At 51.8% G+C, this 16,648-nt stretch overlaps 1 protein-coding gene across 1 annotated transcript in view; it reads left to right on the forward strand.

Annotated features, from left to right (window-relative positions):
• Positions 1 to 16,648, forward strand: part of Itpk1 (inositol-tetrakisphosphate 1-kinase) — a 134,151-nt gene that overhangs the window by 98,703 nt on the left and 18,800 nt on the right. The window contains exons 5-6 of the mRNA XM_055593157.1: positions 15,175 to 15,273; positions 15,764 to 15,804. Of these exons, the coding sequence (XP_055449132.1) occupies positions 15,175 to 15,273; positions 15,764 to 15,804 (140 nt within the window). The remainder of the gene's footprint in view (positions 1 to 15,174; positions 15,274 to 15,763; positions 15,805 to 16,648) is intronic.

The raw sequence follows: 16,648 nt of genomic DNA on the forward strand, positions 1-16,648 counted from the left end.
ATTACCAATCATAACAATAGCAACATTGCACTTACGAAGTCCCAACAGAAATAATTTTGTGATCGGGGTCACCACGGCATGAGGAGCTCTGTTAAGGGGCCGCAGCATTGGGAAGGTTGAGAACCACTGTGCTACAGCGTCAAATACAGAGCCGTGGGCCCTGTCCTAGGAGTCTTTTCTGGAACAGAGTGAGACGAGGTGACTCAGATTCGGAGGCACGCAGGAGGGCTCCATGCCTGCTAGGGGCTGCTTCCCTAAGTGCCTTTGGTGAGGGATCTCCCAGGGTGCGCAAAGCTAGGGTAGGCGAGGACTGGAGACTGAGGCCTGCAGATGAGCTTGCCTGCAGATAATGAGCATCATGGTGAGGACATTGAGGAAAGCTGCCACTTATGCAGGACTTTGAGAATGTCAGGCCAGAAGCATCCTCGAACAAGCTATCAGCAGTGTCCCGACAGAGGTGCCTAGGCTGTGGACCTTTTGACAGTGGCTCATAGCAGCACAGGCTTGGGAGGTTGGGGGCAGATTGCTGGAGGGAAAGGCGCCTGGCAGAAGCCCTTCTGCCGGATCCATAGCCATTGTAACAGGCATTGTCCTCCAGAAGCGACAGGATGGGGAAACTGTGTAGGTCCTCCCAGGCAGGGTCTCGCCTGCCAGGGCTTGCAAGAACCATTGACTGCACCCTAAAGCATGATTGGTTCTGGGCTGGCAGGAAGTGTTGGGGGTGGGACACAGCCTGTGAGTGCTGCACCAGGCCAGCTTCTATTCTTCCAGGAGGGCAGTGGACCTGGAACTTCCCAAGCAAGCCCTTTCCTGCTAATGGGGTGGTCCCATGGCAGCACATGGTGGGCTTTCTGCTGTATCCCTGCCAGCTCCTCTGCAGGTGCAGGGACCCTTCCTGGGAAGTGCACCCTTGCGCCTGTGCCCCAAACTCTGCTTTTCCTCTGAGGCATGCAGCCCTTTTCAGGCATGCTGTTAACAACCATAATTACCCCTGAAATTCCCTCGGATAATTATAGCAATCCAAGCGGGGCATTGTGTAGAGAGAAGGGGCTTGGTGAGCCTCTCCTAAGCTGCCACCCCCCAGGCTGAGGTGGCCCTCCCTGTTCTCTGAGAACCCAGCTTTCAGGGAAACCAGAGCTGGAAGAGGCTGCTGCAGAGCCTTTGACTTCTCTGGACAAGGGAAGGAAGCTAACTGTGGCCCTTTTCTGCTGTGGCCCACAGGGAAGAAACCCCAATAATAACATGGCATATAGGCCAGTGTCCACGAATATGTGGCCATCGCCTCCAGGAAGGCATGACATTCCCTAAAAGAACCATTCCCCTTTAGTGTCAGGGTGACAGGGAGGCCTGTGGCCTACAACCCCAGCCTCAGTGGTCTTAACACCTAAGCACCTTTGTGTGGTCTCAGCCCAGATTCCCAGAGCTCATGTCCTCTCAGCCAGGAGGGGAAGCAGTACCCATCTCCTTCCCTACATCTGCCGGCCACTAACTCTCAGTTAGCGTGTAAGTTGCTATGACAGCAAAGGTCCTTGCAGCTTTGCTCTGTAACAGTGAGTGCCCAGACAGCTCCCAGAACCCCATCCTCTGATAGCATGGTACTCCTGGTTCACAGTGGAGGCTGAACCTGTAGCGTCACATCCCAAGGTCTGACTGTTACAACGGAGAGCAAGCAAAGGGGGAAAAAAACCCTACTTATTTTTCAGAATTTTCTGGGAGCTGCGAGATGTTGTCCCCCCAGTGACCAGAGCTAGCTGAATGCTGAACTGCAAAGGAGTTGGGAAATACATTCTTCTGGGTAGCTATTCATCCAGCTAAAACTTAGAAGGTATCACTGGAAAGAAGGGCTCCCATGCATCTGAGGGAACATTAGCTGTCCACCAGGCCACACCAAAAATCTGAGCTCCTCCTTTGGAGACCTACTTTTCCCAATTGAATGGCAGTTGGGCCTCTGGCTGGTGTGGGGTGTGGCCATTGCCCCTGACCCCAACACCAGTCCCCTCAGTACAGCAGCTTAAGAACATGAGGCTAGTAAATTTCAACACGACACACCCACAGCCTAGCCCAGGACTCATTCATATAACTGCTCCTTGGTAACATGCCTGTACCCGTGCCTACATCCACCACCACTCCCACCCTTCAGGCAGAGGTACAAGAAGCACTGAGACTCATCTCAGTTTAGACTAGAGGTAGAAGCTCCCAGCAACATGACATTGCCTGGTGCAGGGAGGTAGGGAGGAGGCCACGACAACAAACCATAATCTGCTTTGCCTGCATTTGAAGGCCAGTTCTTACTGGGACAACCCACTGTGCTACACAAGGCCAGGGTCCAGAGAGACAAGGCCCAAAGCCAAGACTTGGCTCTGCCGTGCCAGGCTGGGCAATTACAGGCATGGCTATAGCCAGTTCCCCAATTGACTAACGCCATATGTGAGAGGCATCTGAGTGTCACTAGATGGCACGGGTTTGCTTCCTTGTCCTCGGGGATAGCAGATATGAAAGGTCTTGGGTTAAGGGCTAGAGCTAGAAGGCTCCTTTCGGGCTTTGAGGACTTGAGAGTTGAGATTGGCTTTCCTGCCCTCCTTTTCCTGTAACCTCCCACGGTCTGGGGAGGTGACCAGATGGCTTGTCCTGGACAAGGGCCTCCCCAGGGAGACGTGTGCACAGTGCAAGCAATCTTCTCTGCCTGGGGTTTTATGAGAATTTAATCATGGTTCATCTTGGAGGTAGTTTGGAAGCAGGATTGAAACTGAGTAATCTTGACACCAAGAAGAAAGATAAAGAATGCTGTTGCTTAGAGCTGTGGACGAATGGCTCTCTAAAGATGAGATGGGTATTGTGAGTAGGGGTGCAGCTGTGTCCATCCGAGGAGAGCTAGCGTCACACACCTTCTCTGAGCCATGCTTCCTTGGCTCAGAAGCCAAGTCACTTGGCTTCCTGTATGCCTCACACTGGGGTAGCTCTTCCCAAGATGCCTCTATGAGGAAGGTTTTCCCGTTTTAGAGATGAGGATACCTGGGTACATTGAGCTGAATGACTCAGGGTCCTAGGACAACCAGAGACAGATCTGGGGTGGGACCTGTGTTGTCTGGGTTGCTTTGAGCCGGGGTTTCTGAGCCTGGCTCCTAACCCCCAGGGTACCCTGGCCCCTGCATGCCTGCCCACCTGTGGCTGTTAGGGATATTGCTGTGGAGGCTCGGGTACTTGGGGCTAATGAGTTTCAGGTCCTCCCATGATGGGGTCCTGCCAGCTGGCAGTGTTCCCAGGAGTGAGTGCCTTTTCTGTATAGGAGGTGACCATGACCAGAGAAGGTCCGAGAGGTCCACTAGATGCTCTATAAGTGGTTGATCACATCTCAGCCCTCTCTGGTTCTTGGCAAGGACAGCAATAGACTGCTGCAGGGTGGGCAGGGCTGTGGGCCCAAGGCCACACACCGTTGGCAGATCACCTGGGAGTAGAACCTCGGGCTGGCCAGTGCCATCCCTCAGGCCCAGCCTGTGCCTCTTCAGGCCTATAGGCCAGCCTGAGGGTCACTGTCCATGGCAGCTTCCACCGGAGCTTAGGTCCAACAGGAGCCAAAGGCTGGTTATGTCCCTCTGTGTTCTGTGACCCCATGTTAACGGGCTGCGGTCCTGCAGGAGGAGAGTGATGGGAGATTACAGTAAGACTTGGGAGCAGAAAGCTAAGGTGAAAAATTCTAAATACTAGCCAGAAAAGAAGTCCTGTTAGAGTTTAGGTCCTTTGCGGGGGTGGGGGTGGGGGCTGAAGAATTCAGGGCCATTGAAAGAAGCGGGTTATTTGCATGGAGAGATGAAGGTGTGAACAGTCTCCCCATACCCAACCGCCCAGCCTGGCCTAGCTGAAATTATACTTGTTGCTGTGAAACCTGCCAAGCTGTCTCATGAAATTCCAGCACTGCACCTCTCTAATCTATTTGGTGCATCGTGGAGCCCCCAAAAGAGGAAAGGGAAAGGGGTCAGATATGTTGGGTTGGGGATTTCCTTTGCTCTAGCACTTCTCAGAGCCCGACACTCACATGAACGTTCAGTCTGGGGTGGCATGAGTTTTACCAATCATAAGATGCACTGATGCTTTACATTCCAGTAAGTGCTGAGTGAATTGTGACATGACCCCTGTCATGAGACCCAGCTCCATGCCATAGATGGAAAACATAGAAAAATGTACCTTAGCATCAATAAAATGTAGCCATTTGTATTTGTGTCCTTTTCTGCCTAGTGAGCTATGGAATTGTGCCTGTCAGTACCCCCCCACACACACACACGCCATCTTGTGGAGCTTCTAGCAAGAGACCTGCTCTATCTTAAGCTCCAGACTGGGTACCTGCAAAGGGTTCCTCACTGCTGCTGACCTGAATATTTTTAATCAGTTAATTCATGGGTGTTTTGCCTGCTTGTAAGTCCATGTACCACATGCATGCAGTGCCCATAGAGGCCAGAAGAGGGCATCAGATCCCCTGGCACTGAGATGGTTGTGACATGTGGGTACTGGGAATCGAACCTGAGTCCTCTAGAAGAAGAGCCAGTGCTCTTAACCTCTGAGCAATCTCTCCAGCCCTGTCTGACTCAAGCCTTCAAAAATGAGCTGTTCATCTTCCTTCTAGAGCCTTCTCATACTTTGAGGGAATGTGTGAAGTCTACACCCATTTTTAAAAATAAGCAGAAGTCGGGTTGTGCTCACGTATCCTGCGACAGCCTGCACCCCTTTCTTATCTGTTGCCTTGTTCCTGAGTCAGGGATAAAAACGAGGGAGAGTAAGCCCGCCTTCCCAGCATTTGAGCCAGTCAGTCATCGTTTATTTGATTATTTGGGTGCATGGCATTATCCAGTTTTGTTTGGACTTGCGTTTGTTGTTGTTTTTAACGATGCTTCTGCATAATTCAATTAAAAAAAAAAATTCCCCAGAAGTGGGATGATTTCTCTTGCTTGAAGATTCCAAGCATGCTCACATTGGCAGATCCTGCTGTGTTACCCTTGAAATGTGTATGTCTAATCACAGGAGCCCTGCCTCGGGGAGAAGACGCCCATCTCATCTTAACACCGTGATTAGACAGGTCCAGCGTCTCCCCCTGTGCTTATTGGCCATTTGTATCTCTCCTCGAATGAATCCTCCGTAGGGTTTACCCTTCTCTTGGGTTAAGAAAAAAAGCTGTTGCTCATTTTCTTATTGGCTATTTAGGATCCCCTTGGAATGAAGGAAACTGTTTTAAAATACAGTTTCTTCAGCGTGAGCACTGTCTTTGTGCTGGGGCCAAGCTAGCATCTCTGCTTCCTGGACGCATCCTGCAGAGAGAGCGCTTTAAGCATTATGTTTTATGTGTCTTGGAAACACGGGGGCTGCTGCAATTTGGGAGTTGGGGGGGAAGCCCCGCCAGGGTCTGGAGGGACTATAAATCAGTGGGGACAGCTGCCACTGAGCTAATCCACATTTCCAGCAGCTGGTCAGGGTTCAGGAATGTCTGGCCCTGTCCCAGCCTGTGTCTGGCTCCTTCACTCCTGGGCTCTGAACATTCCGGGTGCAAATAGCTGCTTGGCTCCAGGAGCAGGAGACAGGTCACCAGCCTGGTGTGGAGGAAAACCTCTTGCCCAGCTAACTGTGGTGCGCTTCCACACCCTGGCTATTTGTTTCCTCTGGCTCTGCCCCCTCGGTTGCAGTGGCATCCTATCACAATAGCTTACCTGCAGCCAGGCGGCCGAGTTGGGATGTGGCTGTCAGTAGAGAGGGTGATGGGGCAGGAGCTTCAGGGCCTCCAAATCCTTAGGGAGCAGAGCAGCAGCTGTGGCCACCGTGGAATGTTCCCTTCATCCTCTGGTGGCTCCAGGTGACCCCAGCCAGTTGCTCTCTTCAGACTTAGAGTGACTGCATGTGTAGTAAATAGTTGTTGAGATAGCATATGCTCTTATCATTTGGCACCTCAGCGCTTGCTTTATTTTGAGGCAAGGTCTCTTGCGCTTGTCATCCTTCTGCCTTAACCTCCCGAGTAGCTGGGATCACAGGCTTGTGCCATCAGGCTCAGCTCTAAATGCCTCTTGTGAGGACACCAGTTCTTTTGGACCAGTGCCAACCCCGATGACCTCGTTTTACCTGGATACCTCATTAAAGAGACCCTTTCTTCTACAACCCCAAGCAGAGCGGATTGGGGCTTCCAGTGAACTTCAAGAACTGGGCACAGCCCTTTAGCATGAGCTGCCTTGGAAGGGAGAGCTTAAAAAGTGATCTGAGGTCTCCAGTGACAAGAAACCCAAGGTAGCAAGGTGGTGCTGGGCGATGTGAGATGCCAGGGAGCCACAGGTTTGGGTAGAACACTGTGTGGAGAGAAGATGGTTATGGGTGACAATCCCAGGGAGCAATTTCCTGATTGTGAAGCCCAGGAGCACCTAGGGGCAGCTGGGAAGAAATCACAGTGCTGGGACCGGACCGCCTTGGTGGCCCTGTCTATTGTACTAAAAAAGCTGGCCTAGAGGGTACCGTGCTAAGTGAGCCAAGGCTGGGGCATTCCAGATGCCCTCTAGAGGGTGCTATCACATCGGAAGAGGGCTAGCTTGCCTTCTTGACATTTTCCAAGTGCCCTGCTTGAGTGTAGCCTCCTGTGTATCTTCAGCAAGCCAGAAGGTGGGTGACATAATTGGGCCATTTTACAGATGAGGGAGACAAGATAAGTGTGTGGTGACCTGGCTAGAGGCACAGGTGGTAGTAAGCATCACTTCAGGTGGTGCTTCTCACCACTGTCACATTTTACTCTGGGGATCTTCTTCCCAGGGATGGCTTCATCTCCACAATCTCCTGAGCATTAAAGATGTCAGTGCTGAGCATGTCCTCTGTCCCTGCTCTATGGTGCACAGTCAGCACCAACACGGCTCACTCCTGCTGCTGAACCTGTGGCATCCTGGGATGACAATGGTAGAACAAGCAGGACGGAGAGATAGCTCAGTTTGTAAAGGGAGTGTGCTTCTCAGGCATAAGGACCCAAGTTCAAATCTCTAACATCCACATTAAAGTAGGCACAGCGATGTGCAGCCTTTACCCTCCAGTGCTGGGGCCAGAAGGTAGAGACAGGTGGATCCCTGAAGCTTACTGGCCAGTCAGTCTAATGGAGTTGGTGAGTTTTAAGTTCAAAGAGAGACCCTGCCTCAAAAAATAAGGTGGAGAGTGACTAAGGAAGATGCCTAATAATGAATGACTCTGCCCTGTAGCACCATGGGTTTGTGGGAACGTACGCACGCGCATGCACATACAATACACAGACAAAACACACAGTAACAACACTACAACCAGTTCTTGGTATGTTCTACCAGGACTTGAAAACATGGTACCTCTTCAGCTCCCAGTGAGGCAACAGGCCCTCCAAGCCAGGCAGTAGAATAGGACCAAACCCTTAACAGTTTGTTTCCTTTTTTTTTTTTTAACTATTTTTTAAAGATTTATTTATACAACATTCTGCCTGCACACCAGATCTTACTATAGATGGTTATGATCCACCATGTGGTTGATGGGAATTGAACCTAGGACCTTTGGAAGAACAGCGAGTGTTCTTAACCTCTGAGCCATCTCTCCAGCCCCAACAGTTTATTTCTTACCGAACAGAAAGGGTTTGAAGCAAAGATGGCAAGAGGTAAATCTGCATCTCTTGTAATTTAAGTTTTTTCATAATCTAAAATGCAATCTCCCCACACTGGAGAGGGGTGCAAAAACTGTTTTTTGTCTTGACCTCCTTGTAGGGAAACTGAGGCCAGAGAAGTAATGTTTTGATAGTGAGAGGTAGAGCTGGGATGTAAACTTGGGTGGCAAGAGGCCTCCTGGACTGCTGGAGGTCCAGTCAAGTTGGAGAGGGGGCTGTGTCATTGCAGAAAGATGGGTGAGTTGGAAGCATGCACAACAGGAGGGTTCTCGTCCCATGTGAACAGAACGGGGTGTTCAGCAAGGCTATCCAGGCAAAAGCTGTTGTTTGAGTGATAAGCAAGAGTTCCCCAGGCCATGAAGGGAGCCCTGGGGGCCAGCACACGCAGAGAGTGGTGCCTGAGACCTGGTTCTGGGTGAACTCTTGCTTTCAGAGGACTCGGTGAGAACCTTGGTCCTGTGTCTCACCTTCCTGTGCCAGCAACACCGTGGAGTCCTCCCTCATCACCACTTCTGAATGAAGCTGCTTCCTACCATACTTCAGGAACCCTGGGAGGAGACAGCAAAGCTTGAACCCGGTTCTGATAGGACCCGGCTGAGGCACATCTCCGAGCTTGTGGAAGCCCAGTCTGGTGTGTTGTTCGTTTGTGTGCTCACCAGCCTACAGGGGTGCAGCCGCAACAGTGGCCTATGGTGCTGAACTCTATGAACCCCAAGCTCTGGGAGGCTGGGGATTGCCTGGCTTCCCTGAGCCTGCAGAGTTTATGCTGACCAGAACCTGCACAGGCCTCCTATGGAGCCCTCCCCAGTCTGTGCAAGGTGTAATTAGGAAGTGACAGCCTGAACAGGGAGTACCAGACTGGGCTACAACACCCTGGCAGCCCCTCTCTCCTGGGACTAGACCACCGTTCTGCTGACTTGGAATAGGAACTGCTGTTCTCTCTTGGCCTTGATCCATCCTGGGCCTGATCCATCCTGATCCATACTGTGCCTTCTCTGCATCCTGGAGGAGGGTAAGCCAGACCCCAAAAGTGGCTGGCTTTCTATCTACTTTGTTACACACAGCACGTTTCCTCCTCCTCCTTCTCCTCCTCCTCATTTTTTTCTTTCTCTTCCTTCTCCTCTTGCTAGGCTGAGGCTCCTGCACATGTACAGGACCATAGTGTCATCCCAGCCTACTGAGCAGGAACCAAGTAAGCTCCAGAAGGCTAGCTGACCAGCCCCAGAGCAAGCCCAGGGCTTTGCTCGTGGTGGTATATCATGTCCTGCCTGAGGTGCTCTGTTCCAGCCTCACCCCCAGTCAGGCCTGGTGGACTCAGGATGATCACAGAGAGGGGATGGGATGCCTCACCACACTCCTCATCCTGTCCTTTCATAAAGGTACCTGAGAGGGGACCAGCCAGGGTTAGGAAAACATGGTCATTCCTTGTTGGTACCCCAGCGTAGCACTTCCATTGTATGGGGGCACAATGTCAAAGAACCAATGAAATGTCTGTTCCTGTGGGCCGCACCCCAAACCTCACTCCTGGGCACTCAGCCTGGGGGAGCAGTTCACACAAGTGAGAGCCACATGTAGGAGAGATGTTCTTGAAGGTGGCTGTGGAAAACAGTCACCACACATTGAGAATGTTCAGCAGTCAAGCAGCTGGGGATACAAGCACATAGGGGATGGAGCGGGTAGCAGTGTACTGTAGAAGAAGCAGAGATGAAAAAGGAAAGCTTCATCTATTAGAAAATAAACAGTGAAGATATACCGAGGAAAGCCAATGAGAGCTGGGCTTTCATTTGAGCTTGGAAATCTGACATACCCTGGGAATGAGGACCTGGACCAATGAATGGCCATGACTACGAACATGTCTGCTCTGCCGAGCATCTCCTCAGCTGGGCCCTGGCTGTGTGCCAGACTCCTAACAACCCAACTCCGCTCATTCAGCATCCAGTCACCTTGCACAGGTTCTAACCGGTGAGCGGTTCAGCTCTGTGCACAGGTTATTGTGCGGGGCCTGGGTCCAGCGCTCATTCCTGTGTGAGCGCCTTCTTCGCAGCGATGAAAGCCTGCAGCTGGGGCTTGCCCCTCCCCAAGGGCCCCCGTGGCCTCGTGCTGTCTGTCATGAAGTAGCAAAGCGGGAAACTGGGAGCCTTGGAGTTTCTCAGGGGCCGCTGTCACAGCCCTTAGAGGAAGACAACCCACCACCTAACCAAAAAAAGCCTCCTACCAGCTCCCATCCAGAAATAGGATAAATCAACAGCAGTACCCTTCCTCCAGGAGCCAGAAATAGCCTCTCCAGCTCCCAGCACAGACTTACCAAAAATTCCTTTATCCTGTTCCTACTTGTGAGGCCGCCCTGTGCTTCCCATGGCGGAGCCGCAGGAGCCTCTGCTGAGCTTTCCCTTCCACAGGCAGATGATACTCCTTGAGGACCGAGGTGGTAGGTGGCCAAGGCTCCTGGCCTGACACTGCAAGGCCTGCTTCCATCCTCGCTCCCTCTTAGAAAGGTGGTCCTGTGTTCACTTGCTGGACTGATCCCAGAGACATCCTCGTCATTGGCCATCTCTTCTGCCTAGAAGACGTCTCTCAGACGCATGTTCGTGCCTCCCCATCTCGCTCAGCTAGCTCTCCCTCGTGTTGGTCATGTGTACACCTGCCACCACTGTTTCATCTGCTGCTGCATCCCAGGTTCTCGGGTGTAGTAGAGGCTATCCTTCATGCTGGTCATGGATGAAAGTAAAATACAAACAGTAATGGTTTCTAGTCCACTGTGATTTCACGGCCTTACAGGAGCGACACTAGCAACAGGTGCCAGAGCAGGGCACTGAGGTCCCGGGGCCCCTCCCAAGGTTAGGCTTAGGACAGGCAGCCAGAGGTCTGCAGTTCACAGTGTATGTAGCCAGCTGCAAAGTTGGGTAAATGAACTAGAGCATCAGGAGGTGGACGTGATCCTCTTTCTCGGCCTCTCTTACTCCCCAGGCTCTCCTCTCACCTCCTTGAGAGCTGAGGAAGTCAGGGCATCCGATCTGTCCAGTGCTGGATGTGGCCCTGTTCCCTGAAATGTCTTGTCTGTGTAATTCATCTGGGCTCCAGACACCTGTGGGAAGAGATGGACTCTCATCCTTTCTCTGCCCTCCCCTCCGCCTCAGTGGGGTAAAGAAACCCTTCTGCATCTTGCTCGTTGATACTTTTACCGTGAAGAATGTTGGATTTTATCAAACTCTTTTTTTTTTTCTTTTATTTTATGTGTGTGAGAGTTTTGCCTGCATGCCTGGTGCCTGCAGAGGTCAGAAGAGTCATTGGATCCCCTGGGACTGGAGTTAGAGATGGTTGTGAGCCACTATGTAGGCGCTAGGAACTGAACCCTGGCCCTCCGAGAGGGCAGTCAGGGCTCTTAGCCAGACCATTTCTCCAGCACCTCAGGGGTTTTTAAAAGCGTCTATTTTGAGACGACGACATTGTTTTTGCCTTCTGTTGTCTCATCCAGCCACCCCCACTTCCAGTGATGTAAGAAGCACTTTCATAGCCCTAGTAGATGGCTGAAACCTCAGACACTACTGAGCGCCTGTTTCTTGTGGTTTTTCCCTGTTCACACTTACCTACAATGAACTCTAACATGCAGATAGGACCCAGTGGCAGAGTACTGAGCATCTGTGAGTGCCCAGGTTCAATCCCCAGCAGCACCACAAAAGTTTATAAATTATGTATGGTGAGGGATAAATTGTAATTGTATAGCGAATAGAACAATTGTGACAACAGAGTACAATCTAACTGCCATGTCCCTTTTAAAATTTAGTGTGTGTGTGTGTGTGTGTGTGTGTGTGTGTGTGTGTGTGCACTCTCGTGTGTGGCAGGGGAGGGTATACGCAGGCACAGCACATGTGGAGGTCAGAAAACAGCTTGTGGGAATCTGTTCTCTTCTTCCACCATGTGGGACTCGCAGTCCTTACGCACTGAGTCATTTCAAGCTGCTGCCACCCCTTTTGTTGAGACAGGGTTTCGCCATGTAGGCCCTGCAGCCCTGAACTCCCAATCCCCCTGCCTTAGACTCCCAAAGACTGGTAGGTGGATACCATCTCACCTCCAGAACATCCCTGATCTTGCGCTTTGGACCTGTTTTAAGTGAGAAATGTGTTTTGGGACATGACAGCTGATCTGACAACCCAGTCGGCTCCTGAGAGTGTGCAGCATGGGTCCCGGGTACAGGGTCAGTTCAGGTTGAGACCCCACCACTGTGGATGGCCAGGTATCCCAGCCCCTTGGCAGGGCACACAGTTTAAAATGCCTGAGTCATTCCCTTACGTGCTTTGGACTGTGGGTGACTCTAGGTGATAGAGCCTGTGGGTCTGGGTTAGGTGAGGAGTTCCCTGATGGCAAGGGTTGCCTGGGTGGTTTCCATGTACATATGTTGATGCGTCTGTCTTGGAGGCTGGACACAGAGTGGGCGTCGGTGCTGTTCAGGACACCCTGGATTGGGCTCTCAATGGATCCTTCCTTAAAAAATAATCTCTTAATTATTTGAGATTTCTTACAATATTTTTATCACGTCTACCTTCTGCTAGTCCCTTAACTCCCCCCAGACCCCAACTTCCACATTCCGTATTCCCATCCCACCCCAGCTCCATATGTCATCAACTCTTTTATTAAAGGGCTCACTGAGTTCAGTTTTTGCTGTGTACTCCTGGGAATGGGCTCATCCGCTGAAGTGTAGATGACCTACTTTTGGCCACCTCTGATACTCCCCCCAAACCTGTCAGCCGTCAGTAGCTCCTTAGTGCCGGCTTGGTCCTTGTGAACCCTACTCCCTGTGAGTGTTGCCTGACTGGATCTCGTGCAGGCGTTGCGCAGGCAGCCACAGCTGCTGTGAGGTCACGAGTACAGTGGTCTGTCCAGAAGACTGTTTTGCTCAGTCCTCTCCAGCCTCTGGCTTTGACAGTCTTTCTCCCTGTTCAATAGTCTTGGAGAGGGTTGACGTCAACGTACCATGTGTGGCTGAGCACTCCACTGACTCTTATTCTCTGCGCTGTGTCCAGTTGTGAGTGTCTGACTCAGCCACCCTGCTTCATTATACACCTGCCAGGGCAGCTGTGGTCAGATGCACAGAGACCTGGGGCCAGGTTCCCGTGAGCCCAGCGCCTCACTGTTTACTCACTGTAGAGTTCCATGCAAAAAGCTTCACCTCTCTTTTTGGTTTCCCCATTTGTAAATGGGGTGACAGGGGTGCTTTCTTGGTGGTGGTGCGGAGCAGCCTACAGTGTGAGGGGGGAGTGACTGTGTGGAATTGTGTCCAGAACAAGAGTTGATTGAGATGTTGCCGTAATCGGAGGCACTGTGTAAAAGCCTGGATGGGCCACAGCAGGAGAGATGCTGAGATCTCAGAAGCCAAAATCAGATGGTCAGGCTGGTTTCCCAACTGAAAACTCCAGTGAGGGCAGTCTTTGGCACTCTTACAGGATATGGCCAGCAGCTTTCTGAGTCTTCCTGAAAGAGGAGGATGGACTAAGTCCTGGGCCAGAGGTGTGACCAGACCCCTGTCAGGCCAGGTAGCCCCTGCCTAAGGCTGCTGGCTGTAGAACTCTGCAGGTTATTCAGGTGTGAGCACCAGGCCCCTGGGCTGCAGGGTTGCACAGAGCCTCTTGTACAGCTTGTATTATTCTCCCTCCACAGACAGCTGTGGGAGGAAGGGCCTGCTGGTCACTCACCAGCCTTCCTGCGCAGTCTCTGGCTCTGGGTGGAGTGCAGACGTGGGCCTCACTTGGATAAAGGCTTACAGCTGTGTGGTAGGACCTGCCCCTCCCATCTCCCGACCCTGATTTTCCTGCCATCTCTTCTGCTGAACCACTAGATCAACCTGCTCTCTTGGGCTGTCATGTGATTTTGGTCATCTGAGATGCTGAGCATCTGTTGGATCTATATAACCAGACAATGGTTATATACCACAGGTTGAGGGTGAAGACACATGAGCAATTGAAGCAGTCTACAAAGGCTGGCTTCCGACCCCCTCTTGGGGTCCCCAAGGAACTGTAACCCCAAACTATTGTGTGTACATGGCGTTTGGACTTCGCCTAAGGAGAATGAGCCGAGAGGGGAGAGTAACCACTCTGCTGTCCTATTGTGTTGTTTTTCATGAGGAAGATGGGGCTGGACCCTGATTTAGTGTGCTGAAGAGACAGTATAGCACTTGCTGGTTTGTTTTGGACCTAGTTTCCAAGTCTGTGGCTAGAAAGCTAACCGTGCACCCACTAACACCCAGCCTTTCCAACTATCTGTGCCCAGAACAGGGTGGTCCCACCTCCCGGGAGCTCATGGTCTTTTCAGGGATGGGGACTATGACAAAAAGCAACAATAATAAACCAATAATTGAATAATCATTGGGATTAAAAAAATATGTGCTTTCCCACCAACAATCTGCTTTGTCCTGACCTTGTTTGGCAACATAAGTTCAGGAAGTATGCATAGAGCAAGTCAGCTTCCATGGCCTTGCCCCATACCCAGCAGTGTTAGAACGCATAGAGTGAGGAGGACAGTGAGATGGCTCAGTTGGGGGGGGGGGCTGCCACCACCAAGCCTGAGGGCCTGAGCTCAGTCCCCAGAACCCACATGGTTGAAGGAGAGAACCAACTCTGGCAAGTTGCCCTCTGACCTCCACACATGCACCAATGCCAATGAATGCATTGTTATTGTTTATATTATATGTTATTTCATTGAGACAGGGTTACTCTGTGTATCTCTGGCTGTCCTAGAACTCACTTTGTAGACCAGGCTGGCCTTGAACTCATAGTGATCTGCTCACCTCTGCCTCCCAAGTGCCAGGATTAAAGTCATGTGCCACCAAGCTTGGGTGTGTGTGTGTGTGTGTGTGTGTGTGTGTGTGTGTGTGTGTGTGTGTGTGTATGTGTGTTTTAAGAAAGAATCCACTGAATGAGCACCAGAAGAGACAGCCACAATTTCTGAGGCCAGTAGGTGTGGCAGGTCAGGGAGAGCTGAGAGATTAGAGGCTGAGGCGGGAGCCTGATGCCTCTGTGTGAGGGATAGTGTTCTCTTAGTTTCTTTGAGAGTGACTTTGCAGACTGTAGAGGACATGTGGATCACAACAGTGCAGACCTGTGCTCAGAGCTAACCACCTGACACTGTCTGTGACTTCCATGAAACCAAGATAACAGATAGGCGAGGCTGCTGAGGTAAGGCAGTGACAGCGGTGCATTGGGTTAATGCTCAACATGGCATCCTCTTAGATAGCTCTCGTTGTGCAAGCACAGACCTAAAGCCTAAGAATTTAGTAATTATAACTGTAAAACTGTGGGAGTTTTCAGTGCACCCCACGTTTTCCGGTTAGCATGTGACAGAGGACTAGAGAGATGGTTCAGCCATTACAGGCCAGGCTCACAACCAAAAGAGCAGGAATTTCATGTTGACAGAAAGTCGTGGGAAGTGGGACAGCCACACTGTGCCTATTGTATACACATGCGTGTGGGCTGTGGAGTTGGGGCCCGAGGAGGTAGGGATGCATGGTGGCTCTGGCCAGTGCTCTGACCCCACTTCCTTTGCCCTAGATGACAGGATCTGCTCACCGCCCTTCATGGAGCTCACCAGCCTGTGCGGGGATGACACCATGAGGCTGCTGGAGCAGAATGGCCTGGCCTTCCCCTTCAGTACGTACACCGTGGGCTCCAGGGCAAACATCATGCTGTGGGAGGCGGTCCTGTAGACCTCACAGGTCCTGTAGATTTGCACTTGCCTGAAGCAATTGAAAGCCCTGGATGCCAAGAAGAGCGCCCAGCCCTGGGTCCTACTTCTGCTCTGCCCATACATTGAGAGGGTGCTTGCAGGATGGGTTGAAGGAATGCCTCCTGCCTGGCCTGGGACCATTTGTCAGTGACTGTCATCTCCACTTAGTTCCCACCAGTCCTTTGTGCCCTTCTGCTGAAGGTATCCTGAGAGTTCCTTACCACCCTGAATACCGTCGCCCCCCCCCCCCCCCCCCCCCCCCCCCCCCCCCCGTCTCACCCCATATCAGTATCTAAGCAAGGCCCGGCCTGGCTAATACTTAGATGGGAGGTTCCTGTCCAGAGAGGCCCAGTCATCCTTGTCTGTGTGTGGTTACCAGCTCCACAAATCCCACTCTGCTTTTCTTTCCCACAGTCTGCAAAACCAGAGTGGCTCATGGCACCAACTCTCACGAGGTGAGTGACTTTCCTATCCTTGAATTCGCCCATCGCTCTCACTGAGGCCCTGCTAAGTTCTATGGCTACAGCCACACCTGCTGCTGCTCATTGTCCTACTCTGAGAAGCAATACCTTGGGGGGTGTAGCTCAGCAGAAGAACCTCTGTGGCTCTGTCCTGTCTCCCACCTCGCCCACACTCCCTGTCCCTATTCCTAAGGCTGCCTTCCCCACCTTAGAGCCTGGCTTAGCCTTCCCTGGGATGCTCTGCAAGCTGCCAGCTGGGCAGTCCTCACAGCAGATGATCATCTTCCAGCCCAGAGGGCCACAACCTTTTTCTGGTAAGAGTGTCCCGTGGGCTGCCCTGTTAGTGCATCCTCGAGTCTTGCTTTGCAGACTTGTGTAAGGGGAGATAGTGAACTCTCAAGAGGGCTCTCAAGAGGGACCCATTTTTGAGACCTCATCCAAGCCTCACCACCTGTTAATGCCATCACACTGGGGCCAAGGGCCTCCAAGTGTGTATTTGGGAGACACACACATGCAGTTTGTAGCAGAATCCACGGAAGTCACACCAGACTCGTTCTTCCTTGGTTCTGGCCTTGCATCCATCAGTGATCGGTGCTGGCTAGACTCTCAAAGGGGCTCTTGAGAGGAGTGCCTCAGTCCTGCTGGTTCAGAGATCTGGAGATAGACCCCACATCTCCAGTGTGCTGAGACCCTTCTATATGCATGGGTGTTCTCCCCACCTTGATATAAAGGAATCTTGCCCAATGCCAGCACAGAGCCTCTGGCGAGACATTTTAAGCATGTGAGGACTTAGGGCCAAGAGGGGCAGTGTCCACACAGAGGACCCTTGGGTCCCAGT

This window comes from Psammomys obesus, unplaced genomic scaffold, assembly GCF_907164565.1.
Source record: "Psammomys obesus unplaced genomic scaffold, mPsaObe1.curated_primary_1811, whole genome shotgun sequence".
NCBI lineage: Eukaryota > Metazoa > Chordata > Mammalia > Rodentia > Muridae > Psammomys > Psammomys obesus.